This window comes from Streptopelia decaocto (assembly GCF_964273445.1).
Source record: "Streptopelia decaocto genome assembly, chromosome: 3".
NCBI lineage: Eukaryota > Metazoa > Chordata > Aves > Columbiformes > Columbidae > Streptopelia > Streptopelia decaocto.
In genome coordinates, this window is record NC_138656.1 from 25,339,635 (window position 1) to 25,364,923 (window position 25,289).

Below are 25,289 nucleotides of genomic sequence, written 5' to 3' on the forward strand. Positions count from 1 at the left end.
AGTTTTGAGATAATTCTTGTTATTCTTTGTGATCAATTCAACTTTAAAATGGTAGCAGAATTAAAATTCAACTTATTCTTTGATTTTTTTAAAAAATATTTTACTAATTAAACACCTCCTGCTCAGCTGAATTACGTAACTCAACTTTAACAACAATATATGAGGAGGTTTGATAAACAGAATGGGTTAAATAAATAATAAACCTGTGCTCTGTGTTTTTTCCAAAAAATCATCTGCTCTTCTGGGGAGAAAAATAAAGCTTCCTTTTCAAAAAATAGCCTTCAAGAACCAACACAGTGAGTGAAACACAAGAATGCAATCGATTTCAGCTTGTCAACAGATGAAATTTAAGTGAAAAACCCATCTTGCAGAATGGGGTTCTCAATGCCATGGTGACTCGGCTTGCAGCACACCTCTCGCTGAGACAAGACTATGGGAATGCTTCTAAAAGCCAGATTACAAGAGAAAAAGGGAAATTTATACAGGGCATTAGGAATTTGCAGTTAATTTTAAACATAAGTGACGCTTTGTAGGGAAAGTCCCATCACTCCGTCCCTTGATAAGGAAGGATCAAAGTTGAACGACTCATCTCCTCCCCTCAGTGTTGAACAAGAAAATGGGAGCTTGTCAGAAGAGTGAGGAGAGGGCAATGAAGGGTTATTTCCAAAGACTCATGTTGTAGAGCAACCTTCAAGGCACAAGGCAAAACACGACTTGGCCATAAGCAAATGCAGCAAAATCAGCCCAATGCATTAATTCAGATGCCAAAACTATTCATATCAAAAATGTTGGCTTCAGAAATATTGAAGGGAAAGATGTGAAAGTGGCTTCTAAGGAACGTCTACAGCCACGTTTCCAAACAGAAATGGAGAACAAGGGAGATGGCAGACGTTGGATAGGCCGTTAAAAACGCTGGATGAAAACAAAGGGGAGGAAGGACTAAAATGCACTCGGTTCATTGTTACGGAGTTAATTTACACAAATAAAGAAGCCTATTGCCAGCCTCAGTTAACTGTAATTAGAAGTATGTGTTAGAATTAATCCAACACATATAGCTCCACCTTCATAATGCCACATCCTTCTCATTTCCATGCTATGTAAGCACTTAATCCCTTAAGAATTTGTTCAAAGTTTCTGATGCAGTGGCCTCAAATACAAAAAGCCCCTTTCCTCATACAGCTGGATGCCTAAAAAACTTTGTCCAAAGACAAACGCATGCAGCCGGTCAGATGGTGAAGCTCAGTTTCACCCTAGATGGAGGATTAATGGATCTGATAAGCTCATTCTCTAGGAAGGAAAAAACCTGCTTTCAGACTGCCACTGAATTTGCAGTGATGGACAGTTGGATGATAGAAGGTAGCACTGGCTGTTATTGGTTCCTGAATTACTTAGCTGTATCAGTTGCCACACATGGGATCCCACAACAGTGAAAACTGAGATGACTGGGATGGAGAACAAGCATAATTACTTGAGCATAAGGACTTCATCAGCCTGCAGAGTAAGTCACCACCACTAAAACACTACATTGGAGTATGAATTCTGTGCACTTATCACTACTAGAGAAGCAAGACATATGAATTATTTATTCTTACAAACAGTTGCTAGAAGATTTGGTATCTAACAGTGAGCAAACCTGCAGACTAAAATGACCATCAAAATTAAAATAGTCCTTTTTGCATATGATTGTGAGCTAAAGACAATCTGTTCCTTTGGAAATGACAGCATGAAGGTCAAAAGTATAAGTAAAGTGAAAATATTAGAGGTCTTCAGAGCAAAATAATATTTTCTTTACTCGGCTCTTTAGTGTTAAAAGATTTCCCAGTGTAAGCTTGTTCCCAGATGCAAGCAGCTGCTACACATGCATTTGTCCAGGAAACACATGACTGGAAATACACTCTCCTAATTTTAGTGAAGATGAATATTTTAAGGCTATCCTGAGTGAAATCAGAATACAAATGTTAAAACTGCCTTCTCTTCAGGCATATACAATGTGACAAGCACTGCTTATTCCAAGACTGCAGAGGAAGCTTTTAAGACCAGGCATAATTCAGTGTTTGCTTTGCTGGTACTTTGCAAAATTCTAGTTATACGGCTTACCTCAAACACTGGAGGCTGGGCAAGGGAATGCTAACTTTTATCTGTTACCCATGACTTTTAATCTAGATTAAACCAAACTAGTAACCAGGAACTTCAGATGAGCATGGGGCCAGGAAACAAGAACTTGAAATGAATAGAGATCCAACTTACAATCAAATCTTGAATTAGTGAAATAGAAAGTATCCTCTTGATGCCATTTTCCACAATTACTCCAAGCCAATTAAGCACACCCCAGTACCACAGATAACTCTGTCCTCCGTGCCAATAGCTTACAAAGGCAAAAGTGAGGGCTGTGGAAAAGAGCATTCCCAGCAGACTGGACTGAGATCCTCCCATCGGAACATAAATGTACCTGTAGGTGAAACGACAGATAAGCAACATTATTAAACACTTCACAGAGATCTCAGAAAAACATCCACTAGAGAATAAACTTGTTATTTTGTGGCATAAAAAAGGAATTTGAATACTTATCTGACATTATCTGTTTACTAGAGCTTGCCCTAGTTTCTGTAGACCATTTCATGAAATATGTGCATATGCCATTTGGCAAAAACCCAATTTTGTGGTCACAGGAACTCTGCATTAGGCAAATGTATAGCACAAACTATATTCTGAAAATTGCAAAAGACAAATGTTCAGGTGTTTTAAACTCCAGTAGTTGCAAGTCAGCTTATATGCACAGAAATTACACGTAATCTTCATGTGAATTCAAATTTATAAGACTCTTTAAAAAATGTAAAATATTATATGAAGTTATATATGGTCATAACCCACAGAATGTTTTCCATTTGGCAGAAATGTAGACACATGCAAACATATTTTATTTGTAAAAGCTTATGATTTCTTTCTTTTTAAGTCTTTCATTAAAAAATACAGGAACTGAAAATATTTCCTATCTGGTTCCCACATTACACTCTCAGGATCATGTCTGCCTAATGACCTCCAGAGCACATGTACCAAAAATAGCCCCAAAACCTATCTGAAGCTCCCTGCATGCTATTATATTCTGTATTTAAACTGAATCCAGGAGTCAGAACCTCAGTCTTTAATTGATCCTTATAAGTGCTCAGAAAGCGGAGCTCATTCAGTCAAAATACTAGAAGCAATGGGATTCTGAAAGCTGACACTGTTTTCTGGGTTATTTCACTTCCTTCCTACCTAGAGAGCCACATCCACTCCTGGCATTTTCTGAGTAAGGCATGGCCAGCATTTATCTGAAAAAGTCACATATTTCTGTCAACACTTTGAAGAAGCTCATCAGGCTGCTCATGGTTAGTGGTGAGGAGATGCGGTCTATGAGAACTGCTGGTGACAGTTCTCCTCAGCCATCACTCCTTCAGCATAACACGCTCTACTCATATTTGAGACTATTCCTACTTGCTGAGATAATTAAAGGAAATTTTTTGAAGTGAAATTATCTCTGGTTATAAGTTTTTACATTCAGAGATAAATATTAGATCAAAAAAAAAAAAAAAAAAAAAAAGGCTCAGTTTAGGTTGGTCTGAACAGCTTTCACGTTACCATGCAGAGAAGAACAGGCTGTTTTCTGACTTTTAGCATTTAGCAACAGCAGCAAGATAACTGAACAGCGATAACGCATAATTCTGATGAATGTTCAAAGTCAGTAAAGTTTTAGCTCCTAGTGAGGCCCATGGCAAATGTGCAACTGAAATTCGCTCACGCTGTCCTTCTTCAGACAGGTCTTCACAAGGAGAGAAGCCCAAAGGAGTCACATAATCTTTACTAACACTTCAACCTTCCCCTCCCGTACTGTGTAGAGTCTGCCTCCTTGCCTGGAGGAGAAACGCGAAGCAGAAAGCGACGCCTCTCTCCTTCCCTGCTAGCTGCCGTGAGAAAAGAGAAGGAAGGCTGGCTGCCATTTCTTGTCACAAGGCAGCCAACCGCCCTCAGACCGCGTCCTCTTGCCTTCCACTGTCAGGGCATTCCCACTGGCAATTTTAAAGTAGGTATACAGGGCTGATGGATGTTTGTTGAGTCATTCCTCTCAAGCTACATGAAGAGCAATTCTGTATTTCTCTGTGGGTTTTTTTTTTTAATGCAGAAAAATTGGTGAAAACCCCATTATTACATGACAGAATACATCAGAAAAGAAAAAAATTGCTACCTCATCATCCACACATCATATCCACATCATGTTCTTGTGCTTATACTCTTACATAGTGGCAGGGCTGTGTACAAGCAACTCAGTGAGCAGCCAGGGCCAGATCCCGGCTCTATGCCAGCACTTTGTGCTTTCTGAGACAACCAAAATTGTCTTGCAAAACAACCACTGCAAAAGCCCTTGTCATTACAAAAAATGCACCTTGCTTATCTTTGAGCACTGTGGCAGTTTAGAATCTAATTTCTCAATACCTTCCCTGTGTGTTTTCACAGAAGAGTACTCATTTGGTTACAGAAAGCTACATTTACGCTAAAGCGTGAGAGAGGATAAACCAGTGAACAGTATTATTAAGTCAGATGACAGAAGAAGCATGTTACTTCTGTGTTATCATTTACAACACAACACACACTTTGTAACTAACGATTTGTTGTAATTTAGGGCCAGCCAGCAGCTAAGCCCTACACAGCCCCTCACCCACTCCCCCCTGGCACGATAGGAAAGAAAAGGAGCCTCTTGTAGTACCAGTAGTTCCAGTTCACTAACAAAATCCCTGAGGAGAGATGGAGGGAGGCAGGGAGAGAGATAAAGCGGCAACGGCTACTCCGATTTGATGTCTTATATATCTGCATGCTTCCCAACTTTTTTCCTTCATACCAATACTACCATCTACCTGCAATCTACCCTACAGTCCTTCTGTACTGCGATTAGAAACTCAGGGTTCACGCAAACTGAGAGGTTGCTGTAGAGCATACTGATCTGCTGTGCCATATGCAGAACAGTATTACATAAATATCTCATTCTAAGCTTCCACACGGCTTTTAAGACTATTTCAATCTCTAACCACAGAAAATCCACAGAAAAGCTCAAAACCCCCAGTTCAGGGACTGTTAGCACATAAAAGTAATCATGGGTCCTCATGGCGGACTAACACAACTCAAAGGAACACCCTTGTAGCAGAATTTTTAATGGCTCATAAGCAGATTACGCATTTACTGTAGATGTGCAGGAAGGCAGACTTAGCTGAAAAGCATGGTGCCAGTCTGCAACAACTTCAACTTAATTCATATAACCACAGAAAAAGAAAACACAACAGTTATATAGTAGTCAGTGAGCCAAAAACAGATAAATAAAGAAAAGCAACAAAATATTTACCAAAGAGAAACGAATGTTAAGGCAATTAGATTTGAGGATGATAATTGGTCAATGTCCCTTCAGGTTATTTTAGAGGGATGGGTAATGCTGGTCCCCCTTAAGATCCATGAAAACTACAGACAGGAATATTAGACCTGTGGAAGATGCTTAGTATCAAAAAATGCAGGCCAGGTGAGTATTCAAAAACAAAACATCAACTTAAGGGTTCAAAAGTCAATCCCTGCCAAAACTTCCAAGGTGCAATTTAAAGGTGGAAGAACAGAGAAGCTTTCTAGGCAGGCTGTCAAAGAAGAACTCGTGAATGCCACAAGCCAGGCTTTGCCAACCACTCCTAGCTTGCCTAGACCTCCCCTAATGACAACAAGGAAAAGTACTTCATGTTGTCAGAACAAAAAGTTGTGCATATCAGACGGAGAGAAGAGAACAGGGAAGAGATCTCCACGTAGATTAAATATCTCAAAACATCTGGGGGGCATTTGAGGTACATGAATATAAATAAATATTGAGAGAATGTTATATAGTAAAAATTATTCAAACACACCCCTGACACAACTAAACAGACATTCTTAGCGTTCCCCTCCCAAGGCAAAGAAGCTGTCAGTCTTTACCATATTTCCATGGGCTCTGTTCTGATTTCAAACTAAAACTTACATGCTATTAAACATGTTATTTTCACAAAGCATAACTGTGTATGTGTCTTCTGAATAACCAAGTGCATTACTTTTAGTCCCACTTACAGTAGCTTAAATCAGCTTATCTACAGCCAGCAAGCTGTTCCATTTACACAACTTATCTTAATTTTAACTCACTAAGTGAACATTAGAGAATTGGATAAAATATGTAAATGGTACCGTTTAAATCCCTAAAGTCATGCAAGCACAAACATAATAGCTGAGGTATTTAAAAGTGACATTTACTTACAGAGAATAAGTTTTAAATCCAATAACCATTTTGTTAGTTTTCTTGAAGTGGTAATCTACAGAACAATCACAAGAGATCTGACAATCGCTCCCTTGGAAAACACATTGTTTCTTTTCTTTTCATGACATCTACCTTATAAGGTTTTATTCTGATAACTTTAGAAAACTACTAAAGGAGCATTTGCAACCAGTTCAGAATCACTCTGAAGGGCTTTTATTTCTTGAGGCCCGAATACACTGCTCTTACTTCCACATGCATGTAATTTTAAACATATTTAAATCTTTAAGGAAATGCAAGTAAAGCACCTGTTTAAATGCTGTTCTGTGCAGGGGCTTTCTTCAACATGTGCTTAAATTTCTTCCTGAAGCAAGGCCATACAGCAAGATGTACACTATCCATGATTTGTCTTCTCCTCTCCTTAGCTATTTGTCTTGGAAAGTCTTATGCAGAACCAGGTGAAATATAAATATTTTTGTAAATGTTAACTTGCTCGTAATGGCACACTTCTTGTAAACAGAGTTAATTAATGGACTTTTTGTGTTTTATTTCAGGGAACGTTATATGTTCAAAATTCCAATGCTTCTCTAAATTTCAAAGCATTCGAGGGTTAACCACACTGTTACATGGCCAGCACAGTAAAAGTTTTAAAAGTAATAATAAAGTCTCCCATCTTACATCCCGACGACATAATTAGTTTGAAATTCTGTACAGTGATGGTGTCCATTTGTGGACACATACACGAAGTTTCATCTGGGCAGCATTATGCCTGGACAATTTGACGCTTTAAGTCAATAAGAAGTTCTTCACCATTAGTTATTAAATCAATGCTCAATGTGAGCCAGAACAATTTTGAGGATAAACTTAAATAGCCAAGTTACCATACATTTTGTTTCTAAATTATCCCAAGGATTGTCACCACAAAAGGGATTTAGTCGAAATAAAAAGTGTGGTAAGACATAGGGTAAGAACTAGAGGGGAAATCCCTCTGGAACTGGGGTTTGGCTTCCTTCATTTATTTATTTGTAATCCTGTGTTTTCTTTTTGTGTCCTTAAACCACTGATTTCAAACTTTTTCTCTATTGCATAAAAAAAAATAAATCAGGCCCAGTTGTGCAAATGGTTACTTCTGGGTGAGGTCTTATAATTCCTGTTTTGTCAGTTCAAGCTTTCACTGACTTGGATGGAGCTACATAAGAGCGCATAAGTAAAGCACACCTGTAAGCCTTTGCAAGACTGGGCCTTACATGAATAAATCTGTTTTAAATCACAGAAACATCTCCTGTAAACAAGACTTTGAAGGCTGAACCCCACATATTTGCACCAGAAATAGAAAAAAAATAACTAACCAGAGGTATTTGAAAAATCACTTGGCAAAATTTCCATTAGGAGAGGTAAGCCTTACTCTTACTATGAAACCCTTTGGTTTTTATTTTTACATAGTCTAATAATTTTGCTGGGCTGTTGGAAAAGCTTTTTAAGCTCTATAAGATTCTCTCACCTCAGTAGCTTAATGCGATGTTTAGAGAGACCCTGACAAATGCAGACCCTTTAAAATATCTAAGCTAACGCTGGTTTCAGGCAAACCTTGTTAAATTACCACAAAAATGTTTAATGAGGAATTAAGTCCATTTGAGTTACAAAGCATTAATGAGAACACTCATATGCAGGAACACTCAGCTTTAGAAATATGACCTGAATTTTGGTTCACTTACCAGTTGTTAGCATGTTTCCTAGCAAAGACTGAGCATGCAGTTTGCTACTAAAAATCCAAAAAGTGTGTCATGTATTTTTCTTCCCTTGCATTCAACACCAACAAAAATGATCCAAGTCCATATGTCAAAGGGCAGATAATTGGGAAATATTGAAGAAATCATTTGTAATTCACTCTTCCAAGGAAGCTCACGTTTTCAAAGAGATTCATTTATTTTCAAATGAAATTTTAATCTAAATCATAATACTCCCTTTTAATAGAAAAAGTTTCATTCCTGATTGGCTGCTGTGTTTAGTTTTCTCCCAGCCACATCTAGAAGAGAAAGACCCTGCCTACCACCTGTGTGCAGTCAAATGCAAAACTACCAGTCAACTATCTTTGATCACAATGGAAATGGGAGAGGTTCCAGACGACCAAAGAGCCAAGAAGACCGGTTTAAATCACTAAGTCCAAATCAGGGCCCCGTTTTTTTGTTTGTTTGTTTTCCTGACAGTAGGAGCTTATATGTTACTGCCAAAAGAGTGGAGAGTTAAATGCCCACAGCTCAGCTACTGGGCAGGGGGTCTGTATCCCCAGCTGGCTGATGGGCTGGGAAGCAGCCACCACCTCCTGCCTCCTCCCATGGACAGTCTGCAGAGCTCCCTGAAGCTGTTCTGAACTTAACTCTCCTTCAGGGGCCCAATTCATTCCTGATACTCACAATACACCTGCCATGTGCTGATAATATCTAGGCTCAGCACGAAGCGCAGCAATCAGGCTCTGCTCCTTTGAAAACCTGGCTCCAGGAGGTAGCTATTAATAGCACTGTCACTCTTTGCTTAGAAAATGGTAGAGGTCAGGCTCTTTGCCAAGGAGACCGACATATCTTGTCTCCCAGAGGAGTGCTCCAGCTGCCTGTTACCAGGCTGCCACCAGGCAGAAAAGAAAATGAGATTCAGAGACTAAATACACAAGAAAAAAAAGAAGTCTGTGGCTACAGCATTACCCAGAGATACGCAGAGATCCCACTCCTGCTTTCTGCACCGGGAATTGCTCACTGTGCACTAAACAATCATTAGCTGAAATACATAGGCAACACCATGAACAAAAGAAATTTCCCCCCCCGCCTCATGTGCATGTGCTCACCACACAAGCACCTGCTTGCTTTACTTTTGACTCTTAAGCTGGAGGCCCCAGCTCAAAATTCAGAACTCTGCAAATCTGCACCAGAGGCTGAATAGGCATCATTTTCCCACACAAATAAACCCTTTGCAACAAACCTCTTCCCTTGCCATCTCTCCTCTCATCATAAGTGTGCATTCGCAACTGCACATTTTACAGTAGTTTTCAACTACAGCTAAAGCAATGGAGACCAATTCTTCCTGTGCATGTGTCTGCCCATACCAAACTATTTGTGGTTCAGTCAGTGAAAAACTATTAGCTAAGTGTCATTTGTTGCTTTCACCATGCCAGGAATAACCTGCTACATTTTCTCCCCCCTTAGAAAGCTGCTTCAAATTCCACAGGTGTAAGCATAAGCTATTTAGCCATCCTGCTGATCTTAGTACACCTGGTACATCAGACAAAATGCAGATGCATGTGGATTCAGATATTTAAAATACACTCATCACCGTCCACTTAACAGCTACCTTTTCCAGCACATCTCTGCCAAAGGAGTGCATGAAATGTAGTCACTACAATAGAGCCTATATTATTTTCCCTATTAAAATATTTTTGCTTAGATACGCTGTGATACAGTTAAACAGCCCTCTGCAGTTTGCTAGGTAACAGAAAAGATTGTTTAATCTTCACAGACCCCTTTGTGGAGAGCTTGATGATTCTTTTGCATTTATATATATCACTTTGCACACAGGCATGTCAAAGGGCTCTGTTAGTACCCACAGACCACACAGCAGTTTCACCAAACCATGCAGTACCTTTGCCTCACTGGGCTGTGTAGTTCTACAGACAAGCAGAAATCAAGGCATCAGAAGACTTTTACCTGGGTACATCAGAAATACAAATTTTTGTGAGACCAGAATAATGTTTGAGATCCAAAGTTCCAAACTCAGTGAAGACTCAGTAGTGTTACAACCTTCAGATTATAAGCCAATATCAGAAAAATGTGCTTCAAATGCATCTCTGAAACAAAGTGAAGGCATGTAACTAATGAAAAGAATAAATGTAGAAGAGATGCTGCTTAAATGTTGCAGGAAACCTGATCAATAGCAATATATCTGCTTAAATAATGAATAGTGTTACATATTCCTCCAAGTTGCATGTGCACAATTTAGTGAGTTAGACTTTGACATTATTCCAAGCTGAGTATTTCACTCACCTCTCCTGAGTTCACATCTCTTAGAAAATACTGTCTGCAGTTCTGGGAAAAGACTACTTATAAAATACAGCCAAGGCATTGAGATGTCTAGGCAAAGCGAGGATGACTTACATTAAGATTATACAGCACCTCCCACACTAAAGAACTTTTATACGCTCTCCAGCCTGTGTCAAAAACTCTTCAACCACCAGAAGAGTTAAATCCTCTCTCATGTAGGGTACAATTCCTATTTATCAGCCCAAATCAGCATTGCCTGTTATATAAGTGAGAATGGATATAGAATTTAATTAAGCAGAGTGAAGCAAAATGTTTACTTTTTTTGAAGCAGCGCCCTTGAATAACAATGACCTAATTTTTTTCTCATTTGTAAAAAAGCATAGACACACTCTTGTAACACCAGTCAGGAACATCGTTCAATCCAGATAAAACTTAAGTGGGAAATGTCTTGGAATCACAGAATGGTTTGGGTTGGAAGAAGCCTTAAAGATCATCTAGTTCCAAGCCTCCTGCCATGGGCTGGGACACGCTTCTTTTGATGCAGCCCAGGACAAAGTTGGTTTTCTCGACTGTGAGCACACGTTGCCAGGTCATGCTAAGCTTCTCATCAATGAACACCCCCAAGTCCTTCTCCTCAAGTCTGTTCTCAATCCATTCTTTGCCAAGCCAGTGTTTGTGCTTGGGATGCCTTGACCCAGGCACAGGACCTTGCACTTGGCCTTGTTTAACTTCATGAGGTTTGCATGGGCCCACCTCTAAAGCCTGTCCAGGTCTGTCTGGATGGCACCCCTTCCCTCCAGCATGTCAACCGCACCACACAGCTTTGGTGTCGTCAGCAAACTTGCTGAGGGTGCTCTCTATCCTAATGTCCATGTCACCGACAAAGATGTTAAACAGTGCTAGTCCCAATACCAGCCACTGAAGAACGCCACCCATCTCTGGTCTCCATTTGGACACTGAGCCATTCACTGCAACTCTTTGAGTGCGACCATCCAGTCAATTCCTTATCCAGCGAGTGGTCCATCTGTCAAAGCCATGTCTCTTCAGTTTAGAGCCACGGGTGTCACAGGGGACAGTGTCCAATGCTTTACCCAAGTTTAGATAGATGACGTCACTTGCTCTTCCCCTATCCACCAATGCTGTAACCCCATCATAGAAGGCCACCAAATTTGTCAGGTGCTTTTTTCCCTTAGTGAAACCATGTTGGCTGCCACCAATCACCTCCTTATTTTCCATGTGTCTTAGCATAGTTTCCAGCAGGATCTGCTCCATGATCTTGCCAGGCACAAAGGTGAGACTGACTGGCCTGTAGTTCCCCTGCTTTTTCTTTTTTCCCCGTTTAAAAACAGGGATGATATTTCCCTGTTCAGTTCCTGTGAAGGCAGCAGTGACAGAGCTAAACAAACCAGTATGATTTAAACACACGGCAACAAATTATCCCAATGCAAAGGTAATAGTTAAGAAATGCTGTAGCTATATCCAGAAATTTAAATATATGTGTAAGGAAGGGAAAGAAATGGGGAAAAAAAAAAAGTGCATGCTCAAGGAAAAAGCAACAGTAAAAGCCTGTCAGGGAAAATCATCAGTTAAGGCATCACAGACAGGTAAGCAGAAAACATACCATAAATTTTCTTGTCCTCCTACACTACTTAGCTGTATATCTGACCAGTTGTCTAAGGGTAGTCTGACTGTTAGAAAGAGAGAAAAAATATTGTTTGATAAAAGAAGGACTTCTCTGCATTAATCTTCACAAAAAGCCCCAAGATGCTGAATCAACAAAACTGGCTTTAACTGGGAAGTACAAATGTAGACCAGAAAAGGTAGAAAACAGGTTAAAGATCATTAAGACTGTCAGCAACATTCCAGCCAGTGTTCCTTCATTAAATTATCTGAAAAGTATTCAAGGAAGCATCTGGTTTACATACTAGGTCATCAGTGATTGTTTTTCCTGTTTTCTGCTTCTTGAGATTTCAACAGACTGTAAAACACAAAAGAACTTTTCTTTCTTCAAAACTGGGGGGAACCAAGCAGGAGCAAGAAAATGCCACTCAGCTTGGGAACTGCCTAACAAATTCCTGGGGGTGCTTGGGAACAGACTACGAAACAGCAGCTTGTGCTCACACCACCCTTAGTACTTGGGGCTAACCAGCTAAGAAACAGCACGTAGCTTCAAAGAGTTAAATAGACACAGCAACACCAAACTGCCATGTTTTCCTTGAAAAACCTCAACTGAAACCAAATCTGTCAGTTGAAGTCTAAATAGTAATTGAAAGAATATCACGGTAGGATAGCTATGGTTTAGCTTTGAAACTTGTAGAATTATTCATCAAATATTGAATGAAGCATTTAAACTGCTTCAGTATTCAATAACTCGCACGCCTCAGCACCAGGGTGTGAGCACCTCCCAGGGCTGTAAACTCCACACTCGGGAGAGCAGCAGAAAGTACTGCAGTTTTGCCATGGTAGCAATGAAGGTGACAAAAAAGGAAGCACAGGCAACATCCTGCCACACTGAATGCAACCGTGATGCTCTGCACCCACAAACCATGGGTGACACCAGATGGAGGTGGAACACTTGTCCTTAACTCCAGCCTCAACTAGGAGGTAGTGGGCAACCACTGCTCTCAGCTGCTGATTTTCTACTATCTTGTTAGAGACTGGTCCTGACTGGAAAACAGCTTGTCTCTGTCACAAATCACTGCTCACACAGGTATCACACGACTTATGGAGAGCTCTGAGCAGAACAACATTGTCCAATGCTTTCTGCCTCCAAGCTGAGACAGACCCCTGCCTCCGGGAGCACTCTTCTCTTTCACAGATGGATTACTTCAGAAGAAAGGATGCTGGGGTTTGGCATTTACACGGCAACTAGGCATCCATCAGCTCCTGGCTGAGACAAAAAGCTAAGAGGCAACGAAAAAGAACCTGAATCTCAGGTGCACCCTCACCAGTGATTTGACCGTTTGCCCTGAAGTAGATGAGATATGCTCAGCCAGGTCAAGGAAGAGTCTCCCATTCTCCCTCAGCTTTTAACTAAAACTCATGATTCTCAATTTAGAGTTTGTAGAGTGGCAGGGTATAGCCACATGGACAGAATTCTCACATACCAGAAAGTCAAATGTAATTGTCTGGGGTCAAGTGTGTTGATGATGTCCTAGAACATCTTCTGTTTACATTGCAAATGTTCTGTTTAACAGCACCACTGCAGAGATTTATGATGATGATCCAGCTCTACAGTACTGTTTACTGAAGTTCAGTGAGAATTAATGTAAAGTTGAGTGGCCACAAAATGCTACTTCTCATTTTCACTTGCTCACCCATTTGATTATTAGCGATGCTAGCCTCTTCATTGGTGTTTCTCATCTTTTTCTATAAACTAAAGAGGTCCCAGTCCCACAACAGCAGACCACTCCATTCTCTCTTCATAACCATCTGGCAAGTCTATGACTGCCTCAGTCTCCATTTTATCCTGTACACTTTAACACTGTTGAAAAGAAGTTAGATACAGTAATATGACTGTTTAGAGCTGATTGACTAGTGTAGAGACAGCAACAGGATGAAACTGCTGGCTAACAAAACATGAATGATGATTGATGGCTACAAACACTTCACCAGATACCCAAACCATTAGTTCAGATTGCTAGGTTATTCCTAAGGAAAAATGTCAGTGTTCTGTTAATGCACATTCACCAAATTATTATCAAGAAGAGCACTGGATTTGTTGGACACTGATAACTAAGATGAGTTTATTTGCTCCTAAAAGAAAAGGCCAGACCATATTTTCTTTTATTGCCAGCAAGATTTTTTTCATCAGCTTCAGATGGACAGGGATCTGGGTTCTGTGCCCGTTTTCATTGCCAAGTACTGTTTGCACCAAGCTTCCCCTGTTCTACCCCCTAAAATTAGCCAAATCAAACCTTTTCAGAATTTGAGGTCTGAAAAATCAGCAAGATTTCTTGGTCTTTCTGTAGTTACAGAGATGGTGCTACAACTCATTGCTATTTCAAGATTAAAAAGTATTGAATAATTGTGTGGTCATATTTCTTTTTCTGCATGTATTCTCACAAATGCTTTGGCTGGATGCCTGCACATTTTGTGGGTTTTGTGCATGCAGGGGTGGGGTTCATTAAGCAGAACATACATTTAACAGAGCAGCAAGACAAAAATAAATTCTTTTACCACTAGCATAGTCTGGAGATTTGATTCAGCACAGTGACCTTGACAGATAGTTCTTCCAGTTTGAGTGTTGTTTCAAAGTACATACATTAAAGGATTTCCATGTTAATGGTAAAAAAAAAAAGTTCGCTACATTTAAAATTCTTTATTATAAAAACCTGATACCCCATTCAAGATCCAACGATTTTCTTGTCTCACATGTTGGGCAGAATGCCATACATAATTATGACCTGGCTGTCCAGTTTTAATCTTCTAAGCACTACTGTACAAGAACTCTTACTACGCTCCCATGATCTATTGATATTTTTACTTGCATATCGATTGAGAAGTAGTGGAGAAACCATCAAGAAAATATAATGCAATCTAAATTGCAGTTCTTAATATCAAGCCTGCCAGTTAAACCCCTTTTTGAGCACATGCACAGTACTAAGTTTGCATTTAGGCAGCAAGGTGTCAGTGTTAAGCTCAAATTTTATTTAAAGAACAAGCACACAACGCAATACCCAGCATTGTTTTCTGTATCTCCAGCTCTTTTCTGTGCCTTTATGGGGTAAGCTGAGCATACGACAAGGCCTCCTGAAGTAATCCCTCTCGGACAGCCACTGTCCCCTCACTCTCTCATCACCTCCCCTCTGAGCTGAAGAGCACAAGTTGCTGGGGCTACCCCGAAGATACCACTAGGTAATGGCTTTTCTGCTCCTGCCCGGCACGACAAGAAAGCAGTAAGGTTGGAAATCTAAGGATTCAATCACAGACTCATTTAATTGAGCACCAACATCACTTTAAAGCTATAGGAGACAGCACAAAGCCAAGTGTAAGAGTTGGTGTTAAAACCTTTAAAGCATGCACTGCTGGCAGAAGGTCGAGGATTTCAGGTGAGGCTCCTGCCATCCAGATCAGGAGCTGAGTTTTAGCTCCTACTGTAACAAGAACAAAGAGTGTACAAAAGTGAGTGCAGGCAAAATTTAAATTGCAAATTGAGTTTTGGACCTAATTTTAGTCCTGAAATACATATTTCTTAATGGTTATAACCCTGATATCAGCAAGATCTTTGCACAGGATAGGTTTTTTTGCTAGCTGTATCTGAGCAAGAAAACCTGGCCTTAGTTATCATACAGCATTTTTTAACCTTGTTAGTAGAGTTCAGTGTCAAATATCAGTACACTCTGTGAAGGAAGCCTAGCTGTGATTCCTCTGGCTCTTGTTTTGCTGAGTAGGTAGAGTTCAAATCGATAGCAAGGGCATTCTTCTCCATGTTCTACCTTCAGCCACCTTTGCTATGATTTTTCACTTTCTAAAGGAGAATAGCAATACAAAAAAACCACCACGCTGTTCCATTTTAACTCAGAATTTTTGAAAGGTTAAATTATCAAGAAAATGTCTTTATGATCAATCTTTGGTTTTGTTGACAAAACATGTATCAAATACTTTTTGTGTACTTCAAAGACGAAGTTGAGTCCACTATTCAATAAAGAGAGAAAAGGAAAACAAAAGTACCAACCACTGGTGCTTGACAAACTCTAACACCATTCAGATCACTGCCTAAAAGGGCCTGGTCAGCAGTATTACACATATATATTCCTTATTTTATGTTAGTCTGCTGGAAAAGAGGCAGAGGAAGTCTTACACCATGCAGGCTTGATTCCTCCCTCTTGGGTTTTTTTGCACTGGGTGCAAACGAGATAAAGAAATGGACTGCATCACTTGTTTACTGTGTAGTCTATTAACAGCAAGTGATCCATTCCAGCCCTGTCTCAGTTAAAACTGAAGTGTGTTACTAAAATCAACATTTCAGCATTATTTCAGTACCACATCTAGTCATTGAGATTCAGTAATTGAGAAAGTGTTTTCTTTCCACGTTCCTTACAGCAAAAAATAAAGCAGCAAAGAACCATTTTCTGAATCCAAGTATTTTATCTTTTCTGTACATAATCTCACAAGGATCAATGATGCAACATGGCCATGTCAGATCAAGGAAGACTGGCAGCAGAGAACATCCAGCGTCAGACAGCAGCCTGTACAGAGGGCTTGCAAGGTAAGACAAGCCTGTCCTGTCCAAGTTTCAGAATTTTCTAGTTGATAACGCTACTTAGATTTAACATTTTGCCAGTTCAGACAAAACCATGACAGTACAAACACTATCCTACTGTTATTTGCTCTGAAAGCCAGTATGTGAATGAACAAGACAAGTCACATAATTGCATAGAGATGGCATATTTAAACTCTACTGATCCCACGTTAGGCAGAGACCTCACTGTCTTGCTTAACTGGGACAGTATGTACATGCTTAACATCAAGTGTGTACTTAACATGAAGAACTCAACTTTTTAAAGCGATCCAAGAAGCTTTCCATTTCTATATTCACCCTCTTTTCAAAAGAGCAGTAACTAACAGCACTTTTTTTTTCTGTTTCTCACAGGCTCCAGGACTGCACATAGTGTTTTTCCCATTTTTTTCCACGATGCAATTTTTTCTCTTAGTTCCTATACCTAGAGTATTCTCTCAAAAACCAAACCCACTTAGGATTACCAGTCACCAAACCTATAGCATGCAGACTGATCCAGCACTTAGTGCAAAGTATTCAAATATCCCATCTCTGCCTCTCAGAAGGGTCAGAAACCAGGACAATACCACGACATGCACAGTGCAGCTCGATCAACCTCAACACAATACCCAGCATCCCTGGCTCAACACTGACCCTATCTCATGCTTTGGCAGGAAACCAGTAAACACTGGGCAGGATTTTGCAATGCTATCCTGGTTTCATTGCTGAAGAAGACTTAATAGCTTCCTGCCAGGTAATGCTGTACAGGGCTTATTAAAGCACTAAGGAGCACGGCAAGGCCTGCAACACCCCCGGTTATCATTCAGCTAACTCCATGTGGATTTTTGCATGTACGTATGAGAGAGAAAAAAGGCCAAGAGAAAAGAAGAGAATGTTTTACTGACAGTACTTGACCAGTCCAAAGGTAGGCATGACTCACTGTCTCTCATTTATGTTTACTGCTGGCAAAAGATGGTCAAGTATGCAAAATATTCAAGTTGTCAAAGATGACCAAGAGCTGTATTACACTAAGAAAATAATTGCTTGACATTTTCACCTTCAAATTCTAGGCTTTCTTAAGTTATGATGATGCAGACATTAAGAACAGATAAAACCAAACAAACTCCCCAAAGCTTTTTTTTATAGACCCAAAGTTTTAAGCCCTACTACATTGCACTGGTATGAGCTTCACGCAATAGCTAACTGATTGAACACAAATGCTTCAAAGCGAACACAGATCAGGATGCAGCTAACTGTGCTGGCACCATTTGAAAGCACCCTACTACTTGTTTTCATCAGCAGGTTTGCAGAAGTGAAGAAAAATACCATGAAAAGAAAATGAACTGCAGAAGGGAAAATACCTGCCATGCTTTTCATTCCTTTTCAGCATCCTTTTCTTTCTACGTAACTAAAATACAACACAAATTCTGAAAATTGAAGCAGAGCTGAAGAAGGAATGAGAGACAAATTAAGTGTATCTTAGAAATTTGCCATTTGACCGATAATGATGGAAATGGTTTTGCTGCCCAGATGGCAATTATGTTTCCAAATTATATCATAATTATTCAAATGCAAGTGACCTTGCCATGTATAAGTCTTAATAACTGCTTGTACACTAGAAAGAACAGATTTTTAGACTGTTTGCAAGCCGAAAGTTGATTATGCTGAAACATTGCCTACTGAGGAATAATGTGTTCTGACTCAGTGAGAATGAGCTGACTGGAAGCAGTGAGATGCTAATTAAAATGTGTGCAGCACCTGGAAATTATAAAGTGATTTAAGTATAAAGCGTCATCATTATCAATGTATGACTACGTATCTCTTCATGGCTGAACAAACATATAGGAAGAACATGGTTAGCAATCCTTTATTCTCTAGACCCTTCAGCTTACCTATGAATTCTGTACTCTAAAGATTGTTTTTCATAAGTTTTTTCATTACATTTCTAAAAACATATTCTTTCCTTCCGCATACTTGGGAAGGGAAACTTGCTTTCAAGGCAGATGAATTATCATGTTGCAATCACTCTTCAAATGCATACAAAAATACCTTTAAAATACACAATCTGATCTAATAGGGTTCAGCTAGTTCACGCTCTCTCAATAGGGTTCAGTGAAGCTTCCCATCCTTTGTCTGCATGAAACAGATACATGGAAAGCCATATTAAGTCTGATAAAATGGTAAACAAAAGATGTGTTATAAATGTAATGGTCAAAAATGCAGATTCCATTCATTCTACTTATCTCACTCAGACAAGACAGCTACACTGAATGTCATCTTAACACAGTTTATTCTTTGCGTGTCATGTGTGATCAAGGATAGTATATCTATTAAAAACAATACTCAAAAGATTTCTGTTTATTCCAAAGTTACTTTCAGGCATTGCTGAGTGTTCTGTATTTTATTTGAAACAGTCTGTGCTTGTCAAACCACATCTTTGCTTGTTCTATAAAAACATTTATCCTCTCCGCACCACTACAGTATCTGAATGCATTCTAGCACCGTATTAAAAAACAAACAAACAAACCCAAAACAAAACAACACAACGAAACCAAAAAAACCCAAATCACACACACTAAACCCACCATACTCTGTGGTTTATTCACTCACCACAGAGGGAAAAACATGCCTGCAATATAGCATAGCAGTTTGGTGTGTAAAGAGACTGTGCATGCATTTTTCAAAGTTTACTTGGAAATGAAGTAATCAAGGTGTGAGAACCCTGCTCTGCCTATGGGCTAAAAAGTGATACCATGGCCCTTAGTTTGTGTAGATACTCACTACAAAACCATGGGCTATATTATCACACAGAATAAACTCCTGAAAAGATCATCTTTAGCCTGCAGGTAGAAGACCTTATTACTTTTGAAGATTAGGCTTACTGACCCCAGTCTGCCTTCTGGATCTTCATACTGAAATCTTTTGGATCTCTGAGCCCCACAGAGCCCAACCCTTGAATGTGATTAGTACTCAGCGGAGCAAGAGTATAGAGATTGCAGATCAACTTTCACGTGTGATAAAATGCATGAGAATATTCAGATCCAGTGCCAGCCGGACTGTTCGACGTGTGTCATCACACCAGGGCGCTATCGAGGAACAGCAGAAGTTTCTCAGCCATGGAAATCATAAAAGACAGAGCACTCTCTGAATGGAACAACACCATTTCAAGGGCACGCTGCACGGTGCTGCTGAAGATAGATAAACTGGACACTATCTGCACAATATAAAAAGCAATTTGTAAAAAGAAAAAGACAAAAAAAAACCAAAACAAAACAAAAAAAAGCACACAAAAAAAAAACCACAAACAAAAAAACAAACAAAAAAACCCCAACACTATGGAAAATCAAGCTGTGCTGCCCTAGAATCCAGTTCCAAATCCTGTCCTGTCCTCCCCTGACACCTGAGTCATATGAGCTAGTACTTGACTGCACCAAATGCAGAAATTGCTTATTGTATTACCCATTATACTTCTGCAACTATGTATGACAATAGGGATGCCATCTATAGATATGAAATACTGCGTAATGATAGCCTACAAACATACTATGTCACCAGGAAAAAAACCCAAAAACAACAAAAAACCCACAACAATGACAAAGAAATTGTAAACAACCAGTGCAGGGATAATAAGAACCATCCTCAAAGTCATCCTTCCAAAGGGTAAAGCCAAATGTTCATAATTTTTAACTGGATCTAAAACATGTACCTTGAACACAACGAGAGGAGACAAATACATGAAACACCACAAAATAAGCAGAGTTTGGCCCCACTATCCCACCCAAACAAGGCACCGCACCGAGCAACAGTGAACAACCTGCAGGAACCAGATGGAGCCTGGTTTACATTTACAGTGTTTCCGTATGCATGGGATGTATATACATTGCTCAACACAGATATTTTTAGAGAAACCTTGAAATATGAATCAGGACACAGGAATACTTCCCACAGAACGTCAATGGAAAAGCAGGGATATAACTAACAAGACTGGGACAGCCACAGTGTCGCGTACACTGTCCATCGGTGCTGTGTCTGCTCCAGCACCTGCATGGAGACGGGCTTCTGGAAAGTGAAAAACAGACTGGGGAGAATGCAGAGCAGGGTTGACTGACAGGGAGCAGACACTCTAATTAGCTGAAATTACCGGTCATCCTTGCTACTGTTGTTTTTTTTATCATCATCACCATCAAGAACTATTTTGAGACAGTGGCTAGATAAGGGCACCACAGCACTAAGCAGGCTGGCTGAAGGGGCAAAACCCAAGAGTGGCAGAAATCACAAAGGCTAGAAAAAAACCCAGCTGATAAAGAATGAGAAAAAAAGAAAGGCAGAGATAACATGAATAGATGTTTTAAAAAGAGAGAAATTTACCCATCATCCCCAAAATTCCAAACCCTTAAATGCACTGAATGTACAAGGTTGTGCCAAAGAATTAAAATTGATTTAAAAAGCAGAGAGCGAGTGGCTGTTAGAAGAACACGAGCTGCAGAAACAGAGAGTGCACTGCAACAGAAAAGGCAGCTCAAATACAATGACACAAAAATGTAATTTTTGGCAATTTTTAGTAATTTTCATGAGCAGTTTTCATTTTTTAGGCAAAAATCCTAAACATTTGTGAAAAATCTCAGGTAAAATCTGTGATTGATAGCAAAGAGGCAAAAAATGATAATGTTTGGCTGTATGGAATTCCCTGTCACATATAACATAAATACGGCATAATGCTGGGTTTTTTCCACAATCAAAACCTATCATATTTAATTTTCTACAGTTCTATTCACTAGAGGTACATGCTGCAAATAAGATGTTAGAAAACTTTGGTGTTGTACCCGAAGCATATGATCAAAACAAAATGTCATGTAACTAGTATCTAAGTGAAAATAACCTACCTGTTGCAATGTTAAGAATTTCAGATATTTGTTCTATGTAAACACATCAAAAAGTAGGATATTGAACCTACGGTTCCTAAACCGAGGGTAGTAGGTATACTTAATAAGTATCTCTATTTGCAGTATGTGTATGCAGTTTTTTGGAAAAGTCTAAGAAAGGGAAGGATAATTGTAGCAAAATGTATACCAAATTTACATATGTGCTTCACAACAGTAACATTTAAAACATCCTTCACCTTAAAGATAGATAACTTTCATTGCAGTCTTTGATATATATCCTAAAAGCTTCAAGGGCCAAGCCAGAGCAATCTGACAATCAGTGTAGTTATCTACAGACTATGTTACCAATTTCTTCACCTTTTCTCACAGTGGTATCTGCAGTGTAGTGACTGAACTTCCCTGTTTCTGCAAGTTGCTGGACAAAGAAGGGGAGGTTGCAGAGATGACCAAAGGAAAATTGGTCACTAGAGGACTTCCCAGAGAGTTTAAGACAAGTAGATGTAAAGGAATTGAAAGACAATGTCAGCTTCACTGTCAGCTTCAGTTATCTATATAGTTCGTAGCAAAAGCAACTGGTATGGACACTGAGTTAAAGTAACACGGGCTAACGCAGTAAACTGCTTAGAAGCTACCTTCTTTAGGATACAATGTGAGGCTTTACATGACGAATGTTACAAGGAATTAATGTACTGAGATCCTAATACTAAAAATAACCAAGTAATACAAGACCTAGGCGTAGAAAAATTCTGAAATCAACTTACGAATCCTCTACAATTCTGTTGGAGAATCCACAATAGCTGGGAAAGTAGGGACAAGGCGACTCCATCAGCCTTTCATGTTTCTTTGTCCAGAAGATAGTTACATGGGCCAGTGCTCTCGCTTCATCATACAGGAAGTCTGGCTCAAAACAAGGGTTTAGGGAGTAGATACACAAGATGTTCTGAAGAGCCATCATAATACACAGGATGAATTAAGCACTAGGGGGATGAATAAACAGAATCCTTTAACAGCCAAACTGCTGAAAAATGGACACAATAGCCCCTGGCACCGACTTGACAAGAGGATTCGCTGACAAAAACCTGCTTTAGATTCAGATGCAAAGTTGTGGCCTTCAGTGTGTTGTGGTAGAAAACAGAACATCTATAAGCAACTAAGTAGAGCACATATTGCATCTACAGGCAAAACACCACAGAGGACTTCTACCTTCACACACAGAGCACCTGTTACTAACATATTCATTACGCCCATCACTTCGGCTAATACATAAATAATGCATCCAAAAATGCAGACAGCTAGGATTCAGCACACAGTGCTTATCTGCTGTTTTAATAAGATAAAGGCAACACATTTCACTATCAATATAGTGCTTTACTGGCCAGCCTGTATGATTTATCAAGATCCCAGAATCCAGACGTTGGCAAAATATTGACAGCAAATATATGAACATCGTTGTTAACAAGTGGGTTTTTAATATTTAAGGACCAGGAAAATAGATGGCCCTCCTATACGAGTAAACCGTGCAAAGATGCTGGACATCAGCTGAGAAAAAATAACCTTACACCTACAAGGGTCAATAGGAACCTATCTCAGAGCAGCTCTTGCGTAACTTGGAAAGACACTTTCTGGAGACCTTTTCCAAGCAAATAAGGTTTTCCTTTCCCAGATTAGAAAGGCAGGATTGGAAGCTTCATTCATTTCTGCCTTTATTTAAATAATTGAGACTGTTAACCAAAGTGGTTGTGGCCATCTTCTGCCAGGGCTGAAAGACAGGGCAATAAGCCTAACGTAGCTAATTACAGCAGCAACCATCCTAAATCCTCTCAGAATCTGTTTCATGGAAATATCACTTTTCTGTGGAATAATTACCTCTAACATGCCCAATCCTATTCCAGACACGCATATTTTAATGCTCTGACATTTTAATGCCATCTGCCGCCAAGAAGCCCAGCCTGCCACGCTGTCAGAACTCGTTCCACACACCATCTTCCTACTCCCTATCATTTCACCCTTCCCCTGAATATAGAGGAATCGCTTCTCCAGTGCCCAGTGTTATGATTTACCCTTTGGCAGCATGGGTAGGAGACACTACCAAAAGCAAACAACAGCAATTTTCAGCCTATTTGTACATTTTGTGGCTATGTTTTTTGTAAAGTGAAGAGGAATCAAAGCCTGTTGCTCTTGCAAACACCAAATGCCTTTAGATCATGTCTTCTCAGGTATTTGCATATGCAGCAGAAATAAACAGTCCATGTTCCTCCTCTTCATTGACCCAAGGAACTTCTGGAGAGAGAGCAGCAGAGAGCTACAGAGATGATGAGGGACTGGAGCACCTTTCTTAGAAGGAAAGGCTGAGAGAGCTGGGTCTGTTCAGCCTGGAGAAGAGAAAGCTGAGAGGAGGTCTTATAAATGCTTATAAATATCTCAAGTGTCAAGAGGATGGACCAGACTCTTTTCAGGGGTGCCCAACCACAGGATGAGGGGCACTGGGCACAGACTGAAACACAGGAGGTTCCATCTGAATAAGAGGAGAAACTTCTTTACTCTGAAGGTGCCAGAGCACTGGAACAGGTTGCCCAGAGAGGTTGTAGAGTCTCCTTCTCTGGAGCCATTCCAGACCTGCTTGGACACACTCCTGGGTGAACTGCTCTGGTGAACCTGCTTTAGCAGGTGGGTTGGACTGGATGATCTCCAGAGGTCCCTTCCAACCCCAACCACTCTGTGATTCTGTGAAGAGATTTTAATTTTTTTCCCTCTCTGATTTGATAAGTCTAAACAGTGTAGCTTTATATTTTAGATTAAATCAATAAAGCACTAACATTATTTAGGAAAGAGTTACAGTCACTAAGTGGTATTTCCCCCTACGTTTGGGCATTTCAGCAGGGCTGGGACTGTGAACTGTACACTGAGCATGTACAGGTAGATGTGTAGGAAGAAGGAGAAACAATACCTATGTCCCTATGTGTTGTAAACAGGGATTTTAAAAACAATGGACTCAATCTTGATTCCAGTTGCATCAGTTATGAGACAGGAGTGCTTCTACAAAGGTGAAAGGCTAGAAATCATCATTAATCACAAAGGTATTGGAAATACAGGAGCATTTTCCAAAACAACTTCATTGCCAGGACTACATATAAGACAAGCAAATCTGTGCTACTGACCTCTGTTTGTTCTTCCTTATAGTTCCCCAATTTTCTAAGCCTAATGATTGACAACATGTTTTACCCATTCCCATCCAGACTGCAAGAACATTAGCACTGCCATGTCAGTGCTCCCCTCCTCACAGGCTGCCACTAATAACTCTTCTGACCTGAGATTTCTCACAGTGTTGGCAGAACTGTGCACTGCACAACAGTTTCCCAGGTGCTCACATGTAAATATTTCATTGATACCTTTTTGTTTAGTACCAACAACTCAAAAAAGCACAGCTGGAATGTTATTAAACCCAGAATAAATGAATATAGACAGATCACAAAATGCTGTATTACATATAAAAGAATGCAAATAAACCAGCTCTCTTTAAAGCTCTCTTTTGTTTCTTTGTATCAAAAAATATTGATTAATTAGACATCTTTTAAAAAAAAAAAAAAATCACACTGCTCTTTGGAAATTACAACCAAGATAAGCCAACAAAACAGAGGAAGCCATGATCATCATCAAATGCACATCTAAATGGAGTCATTTGGCAGTTTTCTTCATTAACATACTTTCTTAAGGGCTAGCACTAATTTCATTACACAGAAAAAGGACCCCGCATCCCTTAATGTTGATTGTAAATTAACAACAAATCAAAATGTAGGAAAAATTGACACACTCAAGAAAGGATATTAGCTTAAAACAATTCTGTAATTTGTTTCAGGACTACTGAAGTA

At 39.7% G+C, this 25,289-nt stretch overlaps 1 protein-coding gene across 1 annotated transcript in view; it reads right to left on the reverse strand.

Moving 5' to 3' along the window:
- The window catches only part of HHAT (hedgehog acyltransferase), a 153,123-nt gene that overhangs the window by 78,677 nt on the left and 49,157 nt on the right, over window positions 1-25,289 (reverse strand). Inside the window, exon 10 of the mRNA XM_082048471.1 lies at window positions 2,248-2,449. Within this exon, the coding sequence (XP_081904597.1) occupies window positions 2,248-2,449 (202 nt within the window). The remainder of the gene's footprint in view (window positions 1-2,247; window positions 2,450-25,289) is intronic.